Here is a 19,906-nt window from a genome sequence, read left to right as displayed (position 1 = left end):
TTTCTACTTGGTTGATTTCAGCTCTGAGTTTGATTATGTCCTGCCTTCTACTCCTCCTGGGTGTATTTGCTTCTTTTTGTTCTAGAGCTTCTAGGTGTGCTGTCAAGCTGGTGACATATGCTCTCTCCTGTTTCTTTCTGCAGGCACTCAGAGCTCTGAGTTTTCCTCTTAGCACAGCTTTCATTGTGTCCCATAAGTTTGGGTATGTTGTACCTTCTTTTTCATTAAATTCTAAGAAGTTTTTAATTTCCTTCTTTATTTCTTACTTGACCAGGTTATCATTGAGTAGAGCATTGTTCAACTTATATGTATATGTGGGCATTCTTCCCTTATTGTTATTGAAGAACAGCTTTAGCCCATGGTAGTCTGGTAGGACACATGGGATTATTTCTATCTTTCTGTACCTGTTGCGACCTGTTCTATGACCAATTATATGGTCAATTTTGGAGAAAGTACCATGAGGTGGTGAGAAGAAGGTATGTCCTTTTGTTTTAGGATAGAATGTTCTATAAATATCTGTTAAGACCATTTGGTTCATGATTTCTCTTAGTCTGTCTATGTCTCTGTTTAATTTCTGTTTCCATGATCTGTCCATTGATGAGAGTGGGGCATTGAAATATCCTACTATTATTGTGTGAGGTGCAATGTGTGCTTTGAGCTTTAGTAAGGTTTCTTTTATGTTTGTAGGTGCCCTTGTATTTGGAGCCTAGATATTTAGCATTGAGAGTTCATCTGGGTGGATTTTTCCTTTGATGAATATGAAGTGTCCTTCCTTATCTTTTTTGATGACTTTTAGTTGAAAATTGATTTTATTCAATATTAGAATGGCTACTCCAGCTTTCTTCTTCAGACCATTTGCTTGGAAAGTTGTTTTCCAGTCTTTCACACTGAGGTAGTGTCTATCTTTGTCTCTGAAGTATGTTTCCTGTAGGCAGCAGAATGCAGGGTCCTCCATGCATATCCAGTTTGTTAATCTATGTCTTTATATTGGAGAGTTGAGACCACTGATGTTGACAGATATTAAGGAATAGTGATTATTGCTTCCTGTTATTTCCATATCCACCAGAGAACTACTAAACATGATAAACAGTTTCAGCAAAGTGGCTGAGAATATAATTTACTGAAATAAATCAGTACCCTTCCTCTACATAAAAGAGAAACAAGCCGAGAAAGAGATTAGGGAAACAACACCCTTCATAATAGTCCCAAATAATATAAAATACCTCGGTGTGACTTTCACCAAGCAAGTAAAAGACGTGTATGATAAGAACTTCAAGCCTTTGAAGAAAGAAATTGAGGAAGATCTCAGAAGATGGAAAGATCTCCCATGCTCATGTATTGGCCGGATTAACATAGTAAAATTGGCCATTTTACCAAAAGCGATCTACAGATTCAATGCAAACACCATCAAAATACTGGTTAACCCCCAAAATCTGAACCTGCTCCTAGTTAATTGTGATTATAAAGAAGCCAACAGTTGCACAGCAGACAGATGGGGGAGGTGAGCTTTTGAGGGCTTTGCTAGAGAGGATCATGAGGAGGGAAGAAGGAAGAAGAAGCTGCCAAAGAGTAAAGGAAGAAAAGATATGATGGAGAAGAGAGTGGAAGAGGACAGCAGCCAAAGGTTAATGCCGTGCCCAACCTCGTCCACCAAGGAAGACAGGACCACAGGAGATCTTCTTCAAGCAGTTTTACTCCGGAAACTTGATACAATCTTCTGACCTCTATCTCTTCTGACTCTCTCTTCCCAGGGAACGCCCTGCACCACACTTAAATAGCTAGCACTGGCCAGTCCTAGCAAGCCATGTGGGTCATGTAGATAGGCTGTCACTATGCGGAAGCTAGCAGGCCAGGCAGTCATAGCCAAATAAGGACTTGTTTACTGCAAGGAGAGCTCACCTTTGGGAGGGTGGAAGGCGGAAACCAGCGCCATCTTTGAGGCGTGGCACGTCGCAGCTCTCTACAGGTTAAGAGAGAGGAGAGCTTGGTCCTTAGGGCTGTCCAAGTGGAACGAAGAACAGTCAAGATGCTACACAGTTAGTAACAGTTGAGCATTATTGTTTGGAAAGTAGATCTGATACCATGGTGGGCAGGCAGCTGCCCATGTACTGTGCTGACTAATGCATACTAAAAATAAATTTAACAAAATATGTATAACCAGTAAGACAGCTCTGTAGAGAATCCTAAAAGGAATACTTTAGCTTTAAGGGAAGCATAAAATACTAGAGGAAACAGGATATAACTTAAGAAAACTACAACAATCAATCAAAAGAAGCCAAGGAAAACCACAAAAATTAACAAAATGACAAAATTTAATACATAGGTTTAAATAATATTTGCATGTCACTTAACTCAATTGCCCAGTGAACAGACATTTATTTAGCCAGAAACAGGATCACCATCATGAGAGATGTAGAGGATATACTAGGGAAACAGACCTAAGACACAGGTCCCTATAGCAATTCTATGCAGTTTCTCTGTCAATAAAAACCAGCAAGCTCTAGAGTTAAATGTCTGTGTCAGTGCTGACCCACACCACCAGAGGTTCATTTTTGTAAGTAATTAAAAAATTCTTGGGGCTTACAATGTAATCAAATATCCTGAAACATGAGTTTGCATTGCTCCCTACATTATATAAAGCAAATACTCTGACTACCGTTTTGGTTGTTTCCTATCATGTCTGAGTGCATCATCACGGGAATCCCAAGGAAAATCAGAAATGGGTTCTTGAAGCTGTTGTACAGGGCCAACATAGACCTAAATACCATAGAGGAAACCTTGATTCTTATCACAAGGGGATCATTTCATCATCCGTCTTGTCACATAACTTATGGCAAGATGTCACCTCTCCTGACCTTAGCTTCTTCTCCTAAATGCTGCTGAAGGGAAGGTTTGATGTCAAGGCTTCTGGACTCAAACCACACGAACAATGAATTCATTTAAATAGGTATAGTTTATTGAATGCACACACCAATACAGTTCAACCAGAGCAACAGCTCACAACTGTACTGGACATTGCTAGGGCCAGCTCATTGCAAAATCCACGTGGGCTCACACAAAAGGGCTGGAAATGCTGCTGTCTATGGGCACTGACTCAGGACATTTTGCACATAATTGTTCCTATTTTCCTGGAATCTAAAGGGTCCTATGTGAAGCTCATAGTTGGGGAACTTGTTAAGATTAACAAACCTCATAACATACAGAACATAACAGGGTATGTGACCAGCACCACACAGTTCAGTGTCAGGTTTTTCTTTTCTTTCGTTAGTTTTTTTCTTGGCATCCATGATATGTTTGATAACTGAAAGGAGGGGCCTCAGCTGTTTTTCTCTGCCTGCTCAGTGCCCATTTAACATTACTCTGTCCCTGAAGAGGAACTCAAGTCTGTCCCCAGCTGCCTGTGAGACAGGCCAAGGCACAGAAATGCAAGGACACTGCACTGGTTTCCAACTCCTCAGTAATTCTCGTTTTTCACTAATGTACTTGTATACACAAATACAGTGTGGTCAGTTACTATAGACACAACTCATTTCTTACAGAGGGCAGATGTTGATTGACTACACATAATTCTATTAAAAGGAAAAAACCAAAGAAACCTGGCTCTTGTGGAAATATACCAAGAAATATCTACAATGGTGGGGAATGAATTCTGCCATGGACTGAACTCAGAAAGGTGGGGTTGGGAGAAAAATTTATGGTTAAATAGCCCACCAGGTTCACATTGTGTCAGCTTGATTTAATCTAAGGACAAAGACGTGGAATATCTCTGATGGCTTTCTTCTAACCCCTTGAAAGGATCACTGGGGTTTGACCTCAGTACTTCATTCTTCTTGCTGGGGCAGCAACACTCAGGGAAGCTTGAGATTGTCATAGTCACAGTAAATGCTAGATATACTGAGTAGATGATACTAAGATGTTCAGATGGTGATACCCATTTGCGTGTGTTCCTAATGTGGACCTAAGGAAAGAGAGATCAAGGTCTTCAGAATAGGAAGATCATTTCCAGTTCTTTTCTACCATTCCAGACTGAAAGACTAGTAGGGAGAGATTGGTAAATAATCAAGAATTTATAGATGATGCTTTGAAGGAAGTGTGGGTTTCTGTGCAGGGTCTCAAGTATCCCCTGTTGCCCTCTACCTGGCTGGCCAGGATCACTTTGAGCTCAGATAAAACCTGTTTTCACTTTCCAATAGATAGTCTTACAAGAGTGGCCTCCAAGGACTGTGAGGACAGCATTAGCCTTTGACAGTTGAGGTGTGCAACCCACAACTATAGTTTTAGCCATGTTTTCCCATGTCTGCCAGGTATTTCAGATTGTTGCTGTAATATATCTGACAATCAGGGACACAGAAAAATAACCTGATACAGAGCAAGGACACGGTGATCACATCCTTTCCTCTGCTGTATGTTCTGGATGAGGCTTGTTAAAATTCCAATATTGCAAAAAGCTTTATATAAGACCCATCACATTAAGGGTCACTATGCACTGTTCTATCTAAAATGGTCTAATCAGAACTGACCACCAGATAACACTTTCTGCAATCCTCATATGAGAAGCTTAAGCTTTTTGTTTTGACGTTTTCTTTTTTCTTTCTTTCCTATTTTTAGCTATATAAGTTGCGAGCAAGATATTTAGGGCCATGGATCTGCCCCCAGTATCTGGTCTGTGGATGTGTTCAGTAAGTATTAGTGTGTGCATTCAATAAAGTATTCATTTTTTACTATGGTAGATGCTTTTGTGTTTGGTGAGTGACCTATGACCCAGAGTTTAAATGCTGGGACCTTACTCTATCCACTTAGTGATGTTTATAGCCTCATCCTACCCCTTTACCTGCACCCCCTCTATCTGTTTACTATTTTATTTTTCTGATAAAAGCTCATGGTATATCTTACAGAGGCCTGTGAGCAATGCTCCTTTGGTGACACTGGTGCAGAGAGGAGCACCCCACAAGCAGCATGATGTTCCCTTCACTGGTGGTTCCAATATTTCACTTTCCTCTGCCAACTGGTCTCCACACTGTTCCTAGCACCATAATGATTTCAAGACTTCCTCCTAAGGAATTTTGTGCAACTGTCGATGCTAAGCACAAGGCTCCATGAGTGTTCGCCTCACACACACCCATGTTGCAACCTGCCATGCAGGCTATTTCTTGATGTGATTTCAAGCACCTGTACAAAATGAAGCAGCAGAACCTTTTGACTGCATATTGAAACCAGTGTTATATCTCAGGAGTTATTAATGGCTAATATTGTTGAAGGAGGATAATTCGAGGTAGGATGAGACATTTTTGGCAAGATTCAGAAGGAAACATTCATTTAGATGCATAGGAATTACTAAGGTTTTTTATAATCAAACCTTGAGGAAAATTTGGCTTTGGAAGCAGGAAGTACTCAGTGGCTCTCCCCAGGAAATTCTCCTGGAAAGGGCACCTCTGCTTATGCTCAATACAGGGAGACCATTAGCAGGGAGGCAAAGTCTGCTCCCCATGACATCAGCTGTCCCTTCTATGACACTCTAATGTCTCCTAGAGAGTTCTTGGCATCCTCTGTGATGTCACCAGTGTTGTAGTGACAACCAGTGCCCTAGTTTCTCTCAGTCTGGGTCTGTTGGATACATCAGAAGACACGTTTTTCTGTCTTCCCAAGTGTTTTGGGAGGGGGAATGTACATTGTGGAGGGCCTAGGGTGAAGGAATCTGGCCTTTTATCTAAAAGTAAAGATGGACAAAGAAAGTGGTTCGGGGAATTTGGAGTAAGTTCTGGGCAATGTATGTTGAACTTTCTCCGGGGGGGGGGGGTGAGTGTCCTGCATTCTTAAGCTGACCTTTCTAGCAATTGGCCACAATAACTGGAGCATCTGCAAGAGAATTGAATTTCCATGAATATTACAAGTCCTGAAAGTCATGGATTTCAGAACATTTGTTTCCCCATCTCCAAAGGGAGGATATGGTAAGGTCAATGCTAATATTCTGTGAAATTGTGGCCTTTACTTTTAAAGTGGATTTGTGGCTTGTTTGTTTGTTTGTTTGTTTATTTAATGGGTAATATTATTTATTGCCAAAGTCAAACATCTGGTGTCGCGCCTGTAGCAGAGATAACCGAGCTCTGGGGCAGACATGACGCCTGAGTGGGAGCCGGTTTGAGGGTTCGCACCACACGTGGTTAAGCCCCCTGTTTGTATGTGGCGGACTCTAAGAAGATGTGTACCTGGACTTGTCCCCTGTTACAAACTTGGCTCTGGGCTGATGGACATCTGGGTCATGGGAAAGATTGTTGTCAACACTTATTTTTTTATTTTTTTTGTTTGATTCTGAATATGATCTTGGCAAGATAAAGACTTCCTTTAATAATAGGACAGAAGGTCGTGATCTATTTTTGATCACTAATATCACAAGCTTTCTTGTTTCTTCTTTACAGCAGACAGAGCCTCTGATGACAGGGACTCTAAGGTTATAGATTATGTCTTCTCTTATAGATAAGAAAATATAAGATTTAACAAAGAATTATATTTATAAGGATAGTGATGTTTTTTTTATTAGGGTGTTGGTAGAACTGTTGAGAAATGATTCCTTGAGCTTTGGGTCGGCTATGAATATTTTATAGAGTATAGAAACAGGTAGTGGCAACCAGGTACTTACAGGGGACCATATGTGTATCGACCAATGGATGCTCCATTACCATATACTGGAGAATATGATTTGAATTTTGATAGGTGGGTTACTAAGGATGGATATAGGGTCAGGTATTTGTCACTGTCTTGGTCAGAAAGATTGACAAGAGCCCGTCCTCCTTGGTGTGTGCTCTCAGAAGAAGAGAAATGGGAGGTAAGGTCACAGATCATCAGATACTTTAGACAGGGATCAGACATACAATATTATTGCCCCAAGCCTTGGATGTACATCTACAGGACTAACAAAGATGGGATCAAAGGGTTAACTAGAGCGATAGAACTAGATACACAGACCTGATGGCGTAAGATATGTCAGACTTGCGGTCCCCTAAAACTTCCTCCTTGATGTGACAAACGGAAAACTAGACTAGGCTGGCTGACTGCGGCTCGTCTAAAAAAAAAAGCAAGCTATACCTTTTTACAGAAAAATCAAATGTTCTTGGCCATGGTCCAAGATTGTTATACAATAAAAATTGTGTATAAATGTCTGATGCTCTCTCAGTAAAGTTACAACAGCTGACCACACTCTCTCTGTGTCTGTGTCTCTGTTCGCCATCCCGTCTCCGCTCCACGCGTGTCCTCAACAGGGGTCCCCCCGCGGATCCTTGGAACCTCCAAGATTGCCGACCGCGACAGCTGGTGCCTGAACAGGGACCCCCGGACACGTGCATGCTGTTGTCTTGTGTTTTTCCTGTTTGTCTTTTATCCTCTTGCAATTGCAATCACTACAGGAGCGGAACGGACTCACCGAAGGGAACTACAGTCCCGCCTACGGAGAAGAGGTAGGTGAGGGTGAGTCACTCATTATGGGAGGAACGGGCTCAAAAGGACAAAAAATGTTTGTCTCAGTATTACAGAGGCTCTTAGCAGAAAGAGGCCTCAAAGTCAAGGAAAGTACTGCTGTAAAATTTTATCAATTCCTCATGAAGGTTTCCCCCTGGTTCCCAGAAGAAGGAGGTTTAAATCTAGAAGATTGGAAAAAAGTAGGTAGAGAAATGAGAAGATACACCGTTAAGCATGGAGAAGAAACCATTCCTAAACAGACATATCCCATATGGTTACAGATGAGGGAAATCTTGACAGAACAGTCTGATTTGGTCTTGTTATCAGCTGAGGCACAATCAGAGAAGGATGTTGAGGAACCAGTGTATGATTTGCCTTATGATGATGTTACTGAAGTTAAGGTTAAGGAAGTCAAGGAAAAGACTTATGGAACTAATAAACCCCTTGTTAAGAAAGACCCCCCAAAGATGAACCTTTTGGGATTGGATGATGACGATGACCTCTCCCCAGGGGATTGGGATGATCTAGAAGAGGAGGCAGCTAGATATCACCATGATGATGATCTGGTCTTTACAGTGAAAAAGGGATCCAAGGGATCTAAAGCACGCCCAATACCAGCCCCTCACAGAAAACTACTACCTCCAGTGGGTTTCGCAGGGGCCATGGCTCAAGCTAGGGAGCAAGGTGACACTTCCTTCGTTTTCCCAGTGGTCTACACAGGAGACAGTGATGATGAAGATTCCCCCACATGGGAACCATTACCCCTAAAAACATTAAAGGAATTACAAGCTACAGTACGAACCATGGGGCCTTCGGCGCCCTACACTATACAGATAGTGGACATGGTGGCCAGCCAATGGTTAACTCCACATGACTGGCACCAGACTGCCAAAGCAACTCTCTCCCCGGGGGATTATATCCTCTGGAGGACAGAATATGAAGACAAGAACAAAGAAACTGTACAAAAATCCTCAGGAAAAAGGGGGCCCAAGGTAACTTTAGAGATGATGCTGGGGACAGGAGCATTTGTTGCCCCTGCTTCTCAGGTAAAAATACCCAAGTTTATCCTAAAAGAGGTTACTACCAACGCTGTTTTGGCCTGGAGAGCAATCCCGCCTCCTGGGTCAAAAAAGACTGTCTTGGCAGGAATAAAACAAGGAAATGAGGAATCCTATGAGACCTTTGTCTCTAGACTAGAGGAAGCTATCCACAGAATGATGCCCCCAGGAGAAGGGGCTAAAATGCTCTTAAAACAATTGGCATGGGAAAATGCTAATTCACTATGCCAGGATCTTATAAGATCAGTGAGAAAAACGGGAAGTATACAAGACTATGTCAAAGCCTGCATAGATGCCTCCCCTACAGTGGTACAGGGGATGGCCTATGCTGCTGCCATGAGAGGACAGAAGTACTCAGCCTTTGTTAAGCAAACATATGGAGAAAACAATGCTAGGGACAACTCTGGCCCCACTTGTTACTCATGTGGAGAAGTGGGACATTTAAAAAAAGATTACAAAAGAGGTCAAGGGGAGGGCAAACGCCCCCCTCCTGGCCTGTGCCCGCGCTGTAAGAAGGGCAGGCATTGGAAAAGTGAGTGTAGATCAAAGTATGACAAGGATGAAAATTTGATTACAGACAAAAAGGAGGAAGAAACAAAAAACTAGATGAGGGGCAGCCTCTCAGCCCCGTACAAAGAGAGGAAAATAAAGGTCAAACCTCGAAGTTAAACCCCGAGGCCATTCCATTCACTATTCATGACCTTCCGAGAGCTACACCCGGAAGCGCGGGTTTAGATCTCTCGTCCAAGGTCGATGTCATCATTTCTATGGAAGAAGGGACGGTTTTAGTCCCTACAGCAGTAAGGGGAACTCTACCTGAGGGAGTTACAGGGCTCCTTATAGGAAGAAGTTCCAACTATAAGAAGGGCCTAGAGGTCCTTCCAGGAGTCATAGATGCAGATTATCAAGGGGAAATAAAAATTATGGTTAAAGTAACCAAACATACAGTCATCATACACCAAGGAGAGCGTATCGCCCAGATATTACTCTTGCCATATTTAAAGCTGCCCAATCCAGTGCTCCAGTCAGAAAGAGGACTGGGAGAGTTTGGATCTACTGACCACATACATTGGGTCAAAGAAATCAAGGAAAACAGGCCAATGCTCACTATTTATCTTAATGGTAGAAAGTTTATAGGCCTTCTTGACACAGGGGCAGATAAGACATGCATTTCAGGAAAAGACTGGCCTTCTCATTGGGCCGTCCATCAAACAGAGAATTCCCTACAGGGCTTAGGCATGGCCTCAGGAGTAGCCAGAAGCAGTGAGCCTCTGATTTGGGAACATGAGAACAAGACAGGTAACATACAGCCTTATGTCATACCTACATTACCATTTACCCTCTGGGGAAGAGACATTATGAAAGACATGGATGTAAAATTGGTCACAGCAGAACAGGATTTTTGATAGGGGCCATTGAGGGCAACCTGTTCGCAGATCAAATATCGTGGAGATCTGACCAGCCTGTATGGCTCAATCAATGGCCCCTAAAAGAAGAAAAATTACAGGCTTTACAGGAATTAGTCCAGGAACAATTGAGGCTAGGACACATAGAGGAAACCAATAGCCCATGGAACACTCCGGTGTTTGTTATAAAGAAGAAATCAGGTAAATAGAGATTACTACAAGACCTAAGGACAATTAATAACACCATGCATGACATGGGGGCCCTCCAGCCTGGACTGCCATCCCCGGTGGCAGTCCCCAAGAACTGGGAGGTAATAATTATAGATCTACAAGATTGTTTCTTTAATATAAAGTTACATCCTAAAGATTGTAAGAGATTTGCCTTTAGTGTTCCTTCTTCAAATTACCAACGACCCTATCAACGATATCAGTGGAAAGTACTCCCCCAGGGGATGAAAAATAGTCCCACATTATGTCAAAAATTTGTGGATCAGGCCATTTCTTCCGTCAGGAAAAAATATAAAAATTCATATATGATTCATTATATGGATGATATATTGATAGCCCACCCTCAGAGGGCCATAGTGGACCAACAATTAATTGACCTTGTAAATGCTTTAGAGGAATTTGGCTTGATTGTCTCTGAGGAGAAAATTCAGAAATATGATAATTTAAAGTATTTAGATACCAATATTAGAGGTAATAATATAACATATCAGAAATTATAGATAAGACATGATAACGTTACAAGACAAGAACGTTAAATGATTTTCAAAAGCTTTTGGGTAATATTAATTGGATCAGACCCTATTTGAAAATAACTACCGGAGAGTTGAAACCATTATTTGAGATACTTAATGGAGATCCTAACCCCATATCTACCAGACAATTGACTATTGAGGCCTGTGAGACATTAAACAAAGTAAATGAAAAATTGACTCTAGCAAGGGTCCAACGCTTGGATCCTGCTAAAGAGTGGTCCTTGTACATTCTAAAAACTAATTATACCCCCACAGCCTGCCTGTGGCAGAATGGGATATTAGAATGGATTCATTTACCTCATATTTCACATAAAGTTTTGGTTTCTTATGATACCCTATACACTCAATTGATTATCAAGGGAAGACACAGGTCTAAGGAATTATTTGGAAGAGATGTATATAATATTGTCATCCCATATAATAAAGCTCAACTAGAACAATTATTACAAGAAAATGATAAATGGATCATATCCTTAATTGGCTTTACAGAGAAAATATTTTTCCATTTACCTCAGGATCCAGTTTTAACTTTTGTATTAGAAAATGAGGTGATTTTCCCTAGAAGATATTCTAAAACTCCATTAGAAGATGGAATCAATATATTCACTGATGGGTCCTCAAATGGACGATCAGTGGTGTGTATACAAAATAGGGACCCCATTATTAAGAAGAATTCAGGGTATTCAGCTCAACAGGCTGAAATTAAAGCAGTCTTAATAGCTTTTACAGAAGTGAAACAGGCTTTCAACCTTTACACAGACTCCAAATATATATTTAACTTGTTTCCGGAAATAGAGACGGCAGTCCTGTCGCCGAGAACCAAGATTTATCTCAAATTAAAACAGTTACAAGAATCTATTCAACAGAGACAAAATAAATATTTTATAGGGCACGTGAGGGGCCACTCGGGGCTTCCAGGTCCTATAGCCCAAGGAAATGCTTTAACAGATTCACTAACAAAAATCATACAGGCTGTAGAGACAGCTAAGAAGAGTCATGATCTACATCATCAGAATGCTGCTACACTTAGATATCATTTTCAAGTTACTCGTGAACAGGCACGAGAAATAATTAAATCTTGTCCTCATTGTCCAGATTGGGGGAATACATTAAAGATGAGAGTTAATCCACGAGGATTAAAACCTCACATTTTATGACAAATGGATGTGACTCACATAACAGAGTTTGGAAAATTGAGTTATGTCCATGTCACAGTGGATACCTACTCACACATGGTGTTTGCCTCTGCCAGAACGGGAGAGGCAGTGAAAGATATAATACAACACCTGGTACAGAGTTTCTCTTACATGGGTATCCCGAAGAAAATAAAGACTGACAATGCACCTGCCTATGTGACAAAAACCTTAGAACATTTTTATCAACAGTGGAACATAGCCCATGTCACAGGAATTCCATACAACCCACAAGGGCAAGCCATTGTGGAACGTATACATCAGAATATTAAAGCACAGATTCAAAAGTTAAGGTCAACAGGTAAGTATACAACTCCCCATCATTTGCTTAGCCATTCCCTATTCGTTTTGAATCATGTAAATACAGATAACCAGGGGCTTACAGCCGCCAAAAGACATTGGACAGAGAAGGAGAGTGCTCCTAAACCTCTGGTCAGATAGAAAGACCAATTAACTGGCCTATAGAAGGGGCCAGATGTGCTAATTGCCTCTGGATGAGGCTATGCTTGTGTTTTCCCACAGAATGCCGAATCACCAATTTGGGTCCCAGACAGACTCATCAGGCCAGCCAAAGAAAACGGACATCCGTCCCCCACGCCAAAAGAGGCCAAACCGCCGGATAATGCGAAACCTGGCCAAAAAGATCAAGGCGACTCGCCTAGAGCCAAAAATAAAACCACGCCAGACGCCGACGTGGACACAACTTAAAACCCTGACAGCTCAGACAAAGGAAGTATTGAAGGCTACACATGCCCCGGAAACGACAACCTTGCTGTTTGTGGCTATGCTTACAGTCATGAGTGCGCCCACCGCTTTAGGGGAAAGTTATTGGGCTTACTTACCAAAGCCACCCATATTACATCCTGTAGGGTGAGAGGTGTCAGATCACATCAAGGTTTTAACCAATCAAACATTAGTGATAGGGGGATCGCCTGACTTTCACCTTCTAAAGAACAGCTCGGGTTATGTAGATTTTGAGGGAAAGTCCGATTCTCTGCCCATTTGCTTCTCTTTCTCCCCTTCAGTGCCAGTGGGCTGTTTTCAAGTGGGAAAAAGGGTGTTTAACACAGATACCCCCACCTTAGACAATACCAAACCAGATGGAAAGGACAATGGGCGGCGTATGTGGGAATTGTGGATGACCACCGTGAGCGATAAAGAAGAAAAAAGACAACATTATACCACAACAAAGAATCTTCCGCCGCGCTACCCCCATTACAGAACAACATTTAAAAAGGACGCCCTTTGGGAGCAAGATGAAAATGCTTTCCCGCGCTGGCTTCCATGTGCCTTCCCTGACAATGGGGTAAGATTCTCTCCCTTAGGCGCTGCTAGACTTCTCTGGGACTTCTCCATGTCCTCACCTGATAAAGATCAAAATAATTATCTCTCCACCAACTCAAAACTTTATGGGAACTACGTGCCTCCAGTTGAAAAACCGATCAAAAGATGGTATGATACGGGGTGGGTAGAACCGACATGGTTCTGAGAGCCACTCCACACGGACCTCCCTGATAGACAGAACAAACCACTGATAGAACATCCAGAACTGTTCCGACTGGTTGCTTCTAGTGAAAAACTTTTGCTGAAGAAACCAGGAGCTGCTGATTATGATGCTGTTTCAGTTTCTGCTTGTGTTACCTATCCCTATACAATATTAGTAGGATTGCCACAATTGATTAACATAGATAAGGTTAAATCTATTTTTAATATTAAGTGTACATCATACAAGCTGACTAATTACATTGATTCCACTATATCGGGATCTGTTATATTGATTGTCAGGAGACCTCCTTATGTTTTGTTACCAGTAGATTTGGGAGATGAGCCATGGTTTGATGATTCTGCTATCCAGACTATTAGGTATGCTACGGGTTTGATTAGGACAAAAAGATTTGTAACAGCCTTAATTCTAGGTATAACCGCTTTGATAGCTATTGTTACTTCTTTTGCTGTTTCTACTATTGCTTTGGTTAAGGAAATACAGACTGCCACTTTTGTTAATGATCTCCATAAGAATGTTACCCTTACATTATCAGAACAAAAGATTATAGATTTGAAATTAGAAACTAGATTAAATGCCCTAGAAGAGGTAGTATTAGAATTAGGACGAGATGTTACAAACATTAAGACTAAGATGGCCACACGCTGTCACGCTAATTATGATTTTATTTGTGTGACTCCTTTACCTTATAATGCTACAGAAAAATGAGAAAGGACCAAAACACATTTGCTAGACATATGGGATGATGATAACATTTCTTATAATATTCAGAAATTGATGTCCTTAATCACAGAAATGAGTAAACAACATGTAGATACAGTGGACCTCTCTAGATTGACAAGATCCTTTACAGATAGAGTTAAATCATTAAATCCAATCGATTGGACACAATATTTTATTTTTATTGGAGTTGGGATTTTACTACTTGTTGTTATATTAATGATCTTCCCAATTATATTCCGATGCTTTACAGATTCCATTGCCCAGGTTCAAACAGATCTCAACTTGGTGCTTTTAAAAAATAAAAAAGGAAGAACTGCCGCGCCTGCAGCAGAGATAACCGAGCTCCGGGGCAGACATGACGCCTGAGTGGGAGCCCGTTCGAGGGTTCGCACCACACGTGGTTAAGCCCCCTGCTTGCATGCGGCGGACTCCAAGAAGATGTGCACCTGGACTTGCCCCCTGTTACAAACTTGGCTCTGGGCTGATGGACATCTGGGTCATGGGAAAGATCGTTGTCAACACTTATTTCTTTATTTTTTCTTTGTTTGATTCTGAATATGATCTTGGCAAGATAGAGACTTCCTTTAATAATAGGACAGAAGGTCGTGATCTATTTTTGATCACTAATACCACAAGCTTTCCTGCTTCCTCTTTACAGCAGACAGAGCCTCTGATGACAGGGACTCCAAGGTTACAGATTATGTCTTCTCTTATAGATAAGAAAATATAAGATTTAACAAAGAATTATACTTATAAGGATAGTGATGCTTCTTCTATTAGGGTGTTGGTAGAACTGTTGAGAAATGATTCCTTGAGCTTTGGGTCGGCTATGAATATTTTACAGAGTATAGAAACAGGTAGTGGCAACCAGGTACTTACAGGGGACCATATGTGCATCGACCAACGGATGCTCCATTACCATATACTGGAGAATATGATTTGAATTTTGATAGGTGGGTTACTAAGGATGGATATAGGGTCAGGTATTTGTCACTGTCTTGGTCAGAAAGATTGACAAGAGCCCGTCCTCCTTGGTGTGTGCTCTCAGAAGAAGAGAAATGGGAGGTAAGGTCACAGATCATCAGATACTTTAGACAGGGATCAGACATACAATATTATTGCCCCAAGCCTTGGATGTACATCTACAGACTAACAAAGATGGGATCAAAGGGTTAACTAGAGCGATAGAACTAGATACACAGACCTGATGGCGTAAGATATGCCAGACTTGCGGTCCCCTAAAACTTCCTCCTTGATGTGACAAACGGAAAACTAGACTAGGCTGGCTGACTGCGGCTCGTCTAAAAAAAAAAAAAAGCAAGCTATACCTTTTTACAGAAAAATCAAATGTTCTTGGCCATGGTCCAAGATTGTTATACAATAAAAATTGTGTATAAATGTCTGATGCTCTCTCAGTAAAGTTACAACAGCTGACCACACTCTCTCTGTGTCTGTGTCTCTGTTCGCCATCCCGTCTCCGCTCCACACGTGTCCTCAACAGGGGTCCCCCCGCGGATCCTTGGAACCTCCAAGATTGCCGACCGCGACAATCTGGGTTAAATCCTTGGATGCACATGACTGAAGGAGGGAAATGGCTCCTGAAAGCTGTTTGTTCATGTGCTGCAACACACACACACACTCACACACACATTCACACACACACACGCACACACACTCTCACTCATACACACACAAACTTCTAAGCAAAAGTAATTTTTCTTAGAGTCTGATATAATTGCTTCTAATACAAAGACAGCCTGAGTGTAGTTCCTATATAATTAAATAGTACTCATGCTCTCAGGCAAAGAGTTTAAAGTTTATAGGTACCTAATAAACTAGCATTTGGACATATGAAGAACATTTAAATGTTCAGCTGAAATACAAAGAATAGCTAATTTAATTTGTTAAAAGTGAAAGCTTATACAATTCTGAAGGTTTTTATACTGGTTTTGTTATACATGTAACTATGAAAAGAAAACATACATACTTGATCAATGAAATGAGGAAGATTGATTTAATGAACAGAAAAATGGATGGTACTTCAAAACTTACGTGATTACATATTAACTATTTAGTTTCCTCCACAATAGCAAGAAATGGACGTTATTATTTATGCGACATTACAGATACTTAAACCGAGAAAATAATTGGTTGGCCTGCTTTTCTGAGCTTCCTTAAAGGTTTAGTTAATTGACAGAGCTGTGCTTTAAAATTAGGGTCCATATTCTTCTGTTTTAAATGTGTGACACTTTTTTCTGTTTTTTCTCCATCTTTATTAATTGGGTATTTGTTATTTAAATTTCAATTGTTATTACCTTTCCAGGTTTCCAGGCAAACATCCCCCTAAGGCCTCCCCCTCCCCTTCTGTATTGGTGTTCCCATCCCCATCCTTTTCCCATTACCACCCTCCCCCCAACAAGCCCCTTCACTGGGGGTTCAGTCTTGGCAGGACCAAGGGCTTCCCCTTTTATTTCTAGTGGGTGCTGCTGGTGGCTGGCATGCCTGAATGCTCTCCCTGCTGGGCAGGGAGTGGGTGGGGGGAGGGTCCCTGCCTGGGGTGGGTTGGAACTGGGGTAGAAAGGCATAGAGACTCATAGGTGAGAATGCCAAGCCGCTGCCACTGCTGCAGCCACCTGGGAGAAGCCTTTGTTCCTGCTGCAGGGAGGAGAATCTGGTGCCCAGAAGATGGCTGAAGGGGAGCTGAACGTGGACAACTTCACCACCCGCCTGCTGGAGGTACAAGGATGTCATCCCGGAAAAATTGTGCAGATGACTGAAGCAGAAGTCCGATGGCTGTGTATCACGTCTCGTGAAATCTTTCTTAGCCAGCCTATTCTTGGAATTGGAAGCATCACTGAAGATTTGTGGAGCTATTCATGGACAGTATTCAGACTTACTGAGATTATTTGAGTATGGAGGTTTTCCACCAGAAGCCAACGATCTTTTCATAGGAGATTATGTGGACAGAGGAAAGCAGTCTTTGGAAACCATCTGTTTGCCATTGGCTTACAAAATCAAATACCCGGAGAACTTCTTTCTTCTACCAGGAAACCATGAGTCACCAGACCCACAGTCTATGGAACAGATTCGGAGAATTATGAGACCCACTGGCGTACCTGATATAGGTTTGCTGTGTGATTTACTGTGCTCCGACCCAGATAAGGATGTACAAGGCTGGGGAGAAAATGATCGTGGTGTTTCTTTTACTTTTGGAGCTGATGTAGTCAGTAAATTTCTGAATCGTCATGATTTAGACTTTATTTGTCGAGCCCATCAGGTGGTAGAAGACGGATATAAATTTTTTGCTAAAAGACAATTGGTAACTTTATTTTCTGCCCCAAATTACTGTGGCGACTTTGGCAATGCTGGTGGTATGATGAGTGTGGATGAAACTTTGATGTGTTCATTCGAGATATTGAAACCATCTGAAAAGAAAGCTAAGTACCAGGATGGTGGGCTGGATTCTGGGCGTCCTGTCACTCTACCTCGAACAGCTAATCCACTGAAAAAAAGGTGAAGACAGGAATTCCGGAAAGAGAAACCATCAGATTTGTTAAGGACATACTTCATAATATATGTGTGCACTGTAAAACCATCCAGCCATTGGACACCCTTTATGATGTCACACCTTTAACTTAAGGAGACAGGTAAAGAATCTTAATTTTTTTCTAATAGAAAGACGTGCTACACTGTATTGTAATAAGTATACTCTGTTATAATATTCAACAAAGTTAAATTCCAATTCAAAAGCATCCATTAACGTTCTATCTTCTCATATCACAGTTTTTAAAGTTGAAAAGCATCCCAGTTAAACTAGCTGCGTTAGTTACCCAGATGAGAGCATGAAGATCCATCTGTGTGAATTGGCTTTAGTGTTGCTTGGTTGTTTCTTTATTTTGGGCTTGTTTTGTTTAGTTGTTTTTGCTAGAATCATGGCATCTACTTTTCCTGTTCTTCCCTAACCATTTTAAAGAGTGAAAATGGGAAGAGCTTTAAAGACGTTCACTGACTATTACTTTCCTTCACTCATCTACTTAAGTAACTGTTGGATCTTACTAAGAAAACTGACGCCTCATAATAAAAAGGATATTTAGAGGTCGATAGGTTTTAAAAAGATACAAACTATTTGATCCAGTGATTTTAATCAGTTTGACTGGGCAAACTTTGCAGCTGATAATGACAATTTTGCTTTTTACAAATTGCCACTGATTTGGATTTGTGCACTCTGACCTTTAATTTATTGATGCTCTATTGTGCAGTAGATTTCATTTAAGAAAAGGCTCATATAGTACTATCCAAAACTAGTTGGTGATGTGATTATGTGGTACCTTGGCTTTAGGTTTTAATTCAAAGGAGACCCCTTTTGGCATGCTTAACTTTCTGGTATTTCCCTCTCCTGCATTGGTTTTGTTTTTTTTTTGGGTTTTGTTGTTGTTTGTTTTTTTTGTTTGTTTTTAGATCCACAGAACATGAGAATCCTTTTTGAGAAGCCTTGGAAAGCTGGCTCTTCTTTCCCTCTCTCTGTGAAGGATGTGTTTAAATGAACGCTGGTCAGTGGGGCATTGTCAGCTCTGAGCACTGGGTGCTTCACTGGCTAATAATTGCCATATGAATGTTGTTTTTGTCTGTAAGGCTATGTCACTAAGGATTTTTACTCTGAGCTTTCATAATCAAAGCTCATGATGTGTATAGACATGATTCGTAGTGAAGTATAGTGGCAATAATTTCTGCACATTAAAAAAATAAAGAGGATTTGTTAGGTTACATTGATATAATAACACCATCAGGAGTCATGGAGGGTCCAACTTTTCTGAATTTAGACAGGGCAGCAATGTATTTCACTCTCATTGCTTCTTTAAATACAGTGAATATCTGACAGAGTAACAGAGAGAGAATTGTGCTCCGTGGCAGTGACCTTGCGTTCTTAGAACTCCTTTGACTTCCTCTAACTGGCAGGGTCATCCTTAGCTTTATATATTAGAGGATGTGTGTTACAAATATTTTTCTACAGAACAAAAAGTATTTGGAGCAGGTAAACCAAGATTCAGCCTGTAACCTACTGGCACTTCTGGGCATTTGGTGTATCAAATAGGGGAATTGATAAGTCTGTGACCATGTCCTCCCCGTGAACGCTTTTTAAATGCAAAGTTGTTGGTCTAGAGTATCGGGGTAGGACATCTGAGGGTCTTACTCACTTTCTTCTTCAGAAAACACCACTTGAGAGACAACTTGGGGGACCGCCTTTCATTATGTGTGCTAGAGGAGAAATAGCAATACATCTGTGCTTCTAAATGTTCGTTAAGAATATGCTGTTTAGAAATATTTCTGTTTTGATTTTAATTGAAGTTTTCATTTTGTTGTTTCATAGTTATATGTTCTTGTTACTATTTTCATTTTTTAAAATACTTTTAAATATTTATATTAATTCATTTTAATCCTGTTTTGTTCTTAATTGTATTCCTTAAGAATAAAAATGGATTTTTTTTAATCTCTTGAATCTTAAGACCATCTTTCTTATTCAAGGATTCTGTCCCCTCCTGTGGACTTAGAACTGACAACTAGAGATGGATCTCTGCATGTTCAAGGGAGCCTGGGCTAAATAGTGAATTCAAAGTCACCAAGGGGTACCCAGTGTGATAGTGTCTTCTGTGTGGATAATGTGGCTTTCTCTCAGATGCCACTTTATGGTGTAACCCCTGCCATACTTTATCCATGCTGTCATGTGTTCTCCTAATCTCAGTATATAAGAGTCTACAACACACAATCATAATTGACCCTGTGCACCACATATTGAATAATATACACTCAT

General features: G+C 41.0%; 3 protein-coding genes, 1 long non-coding RNA gene and 1 pseudogene across 6 annotated transcripts in view; 3 read left to right on the top strand and 2 right to left on the bottom strand.

The window, feature by feature from the left end:
• Ervk-21l3 (endogenous retrovirus group K member 21 Env polyprotein-like 3) overlaps positions 1-15,539 on the top strand; it is a 58,039-nt gene extending 42,500 nt beyond the window's left edge. Inside the window, exons 4-7 of one of the 2 annotated variants that reach the window (XM_087596646.1) lie at positions 4,609-4,679; positions 4,896-5,948; positions 7,257-7,451; positions 12,393-15,539. In XM_087596646.1, coding sequence (XP_087452772.1) covers positions 5,878-5,948; positions 7,257-7,451; positions 12,393-12,744 — 618 coding nt within the window. In that variant the 5' untranslated portion in view covers positions 4,609-4,679; positions 4,896-5,877 and the 3' untranslated portion in view covers positions 12,745-15,539. Of the gene's footprint in view, positions 1-4,608; positions 4,680-4,895; positions 5,949-7,256; positions 7,452-12,392 lie in introns of those variants that run through there. The other variant, XM_087596647.1, reaches the window with a different exon arrangement.
• LOC134483321 (disks large homolog 5-like) overlaps positions 1-19,906 on the bottom strand; it is a 115,657-nt gene that overhangs the window by 44,876 nt on the left and 50,875 nt on the right. The gene's annotated exons all lie outside the window — the stretch shown is intronic.
• Positions 1-19,906, bottom strand: part of LOC134483318 (igE-binding protein-like) — a 32,176-nt gene that overhangs the window by 5,658 nt on the left and 6,612 nt on the right. The gene's annotated exons all lie outside the window — the stretch shown is intronic.
• Positions 16,707-17,614, top strand: Ppp1cb-ps3 (protein phosphatase 1 catalytic subunit beta, pseudogene 3; annotated as a pseudogene).
• Positions 17,277-19,906, top strand: part of LOC134478811 (disks large homolog 5-like) — a 67,645-nt gene continuing 65,015 nt past the window's right edge. For both annotated transcript variants that reach the window (XR_015644001.1, XM_087596653.1), the window contains exon 1: positions 17,277-17,744. The gene's annotated coding sequence lies outside the window, so the exon portion shown is untranslated. The remainder of the gene's footprint in view (positions 17,745-19,906) is intronic.

Source organism: Rattus norvegicus, chromosome 19 (genome assembly GCF_021556685.1).
Source record: "Rattus norvegicus strain SHRSP/BbbUtx chromosome 19, alternate assembly SHRSP_T2T, whole genome shotgun sequence".
NCBI classification, from domain to species: Eukaryota; Metazoa; Chordata; class Mammalia; order Rodentia; family Muridae; genus Rattus; species Rattus norvegicus.
The sequence above is the reverse complement of the archived record's forward strand: the minus strand, read 5'-3'. Positions and strand labels throughout refer to the sequence as shown.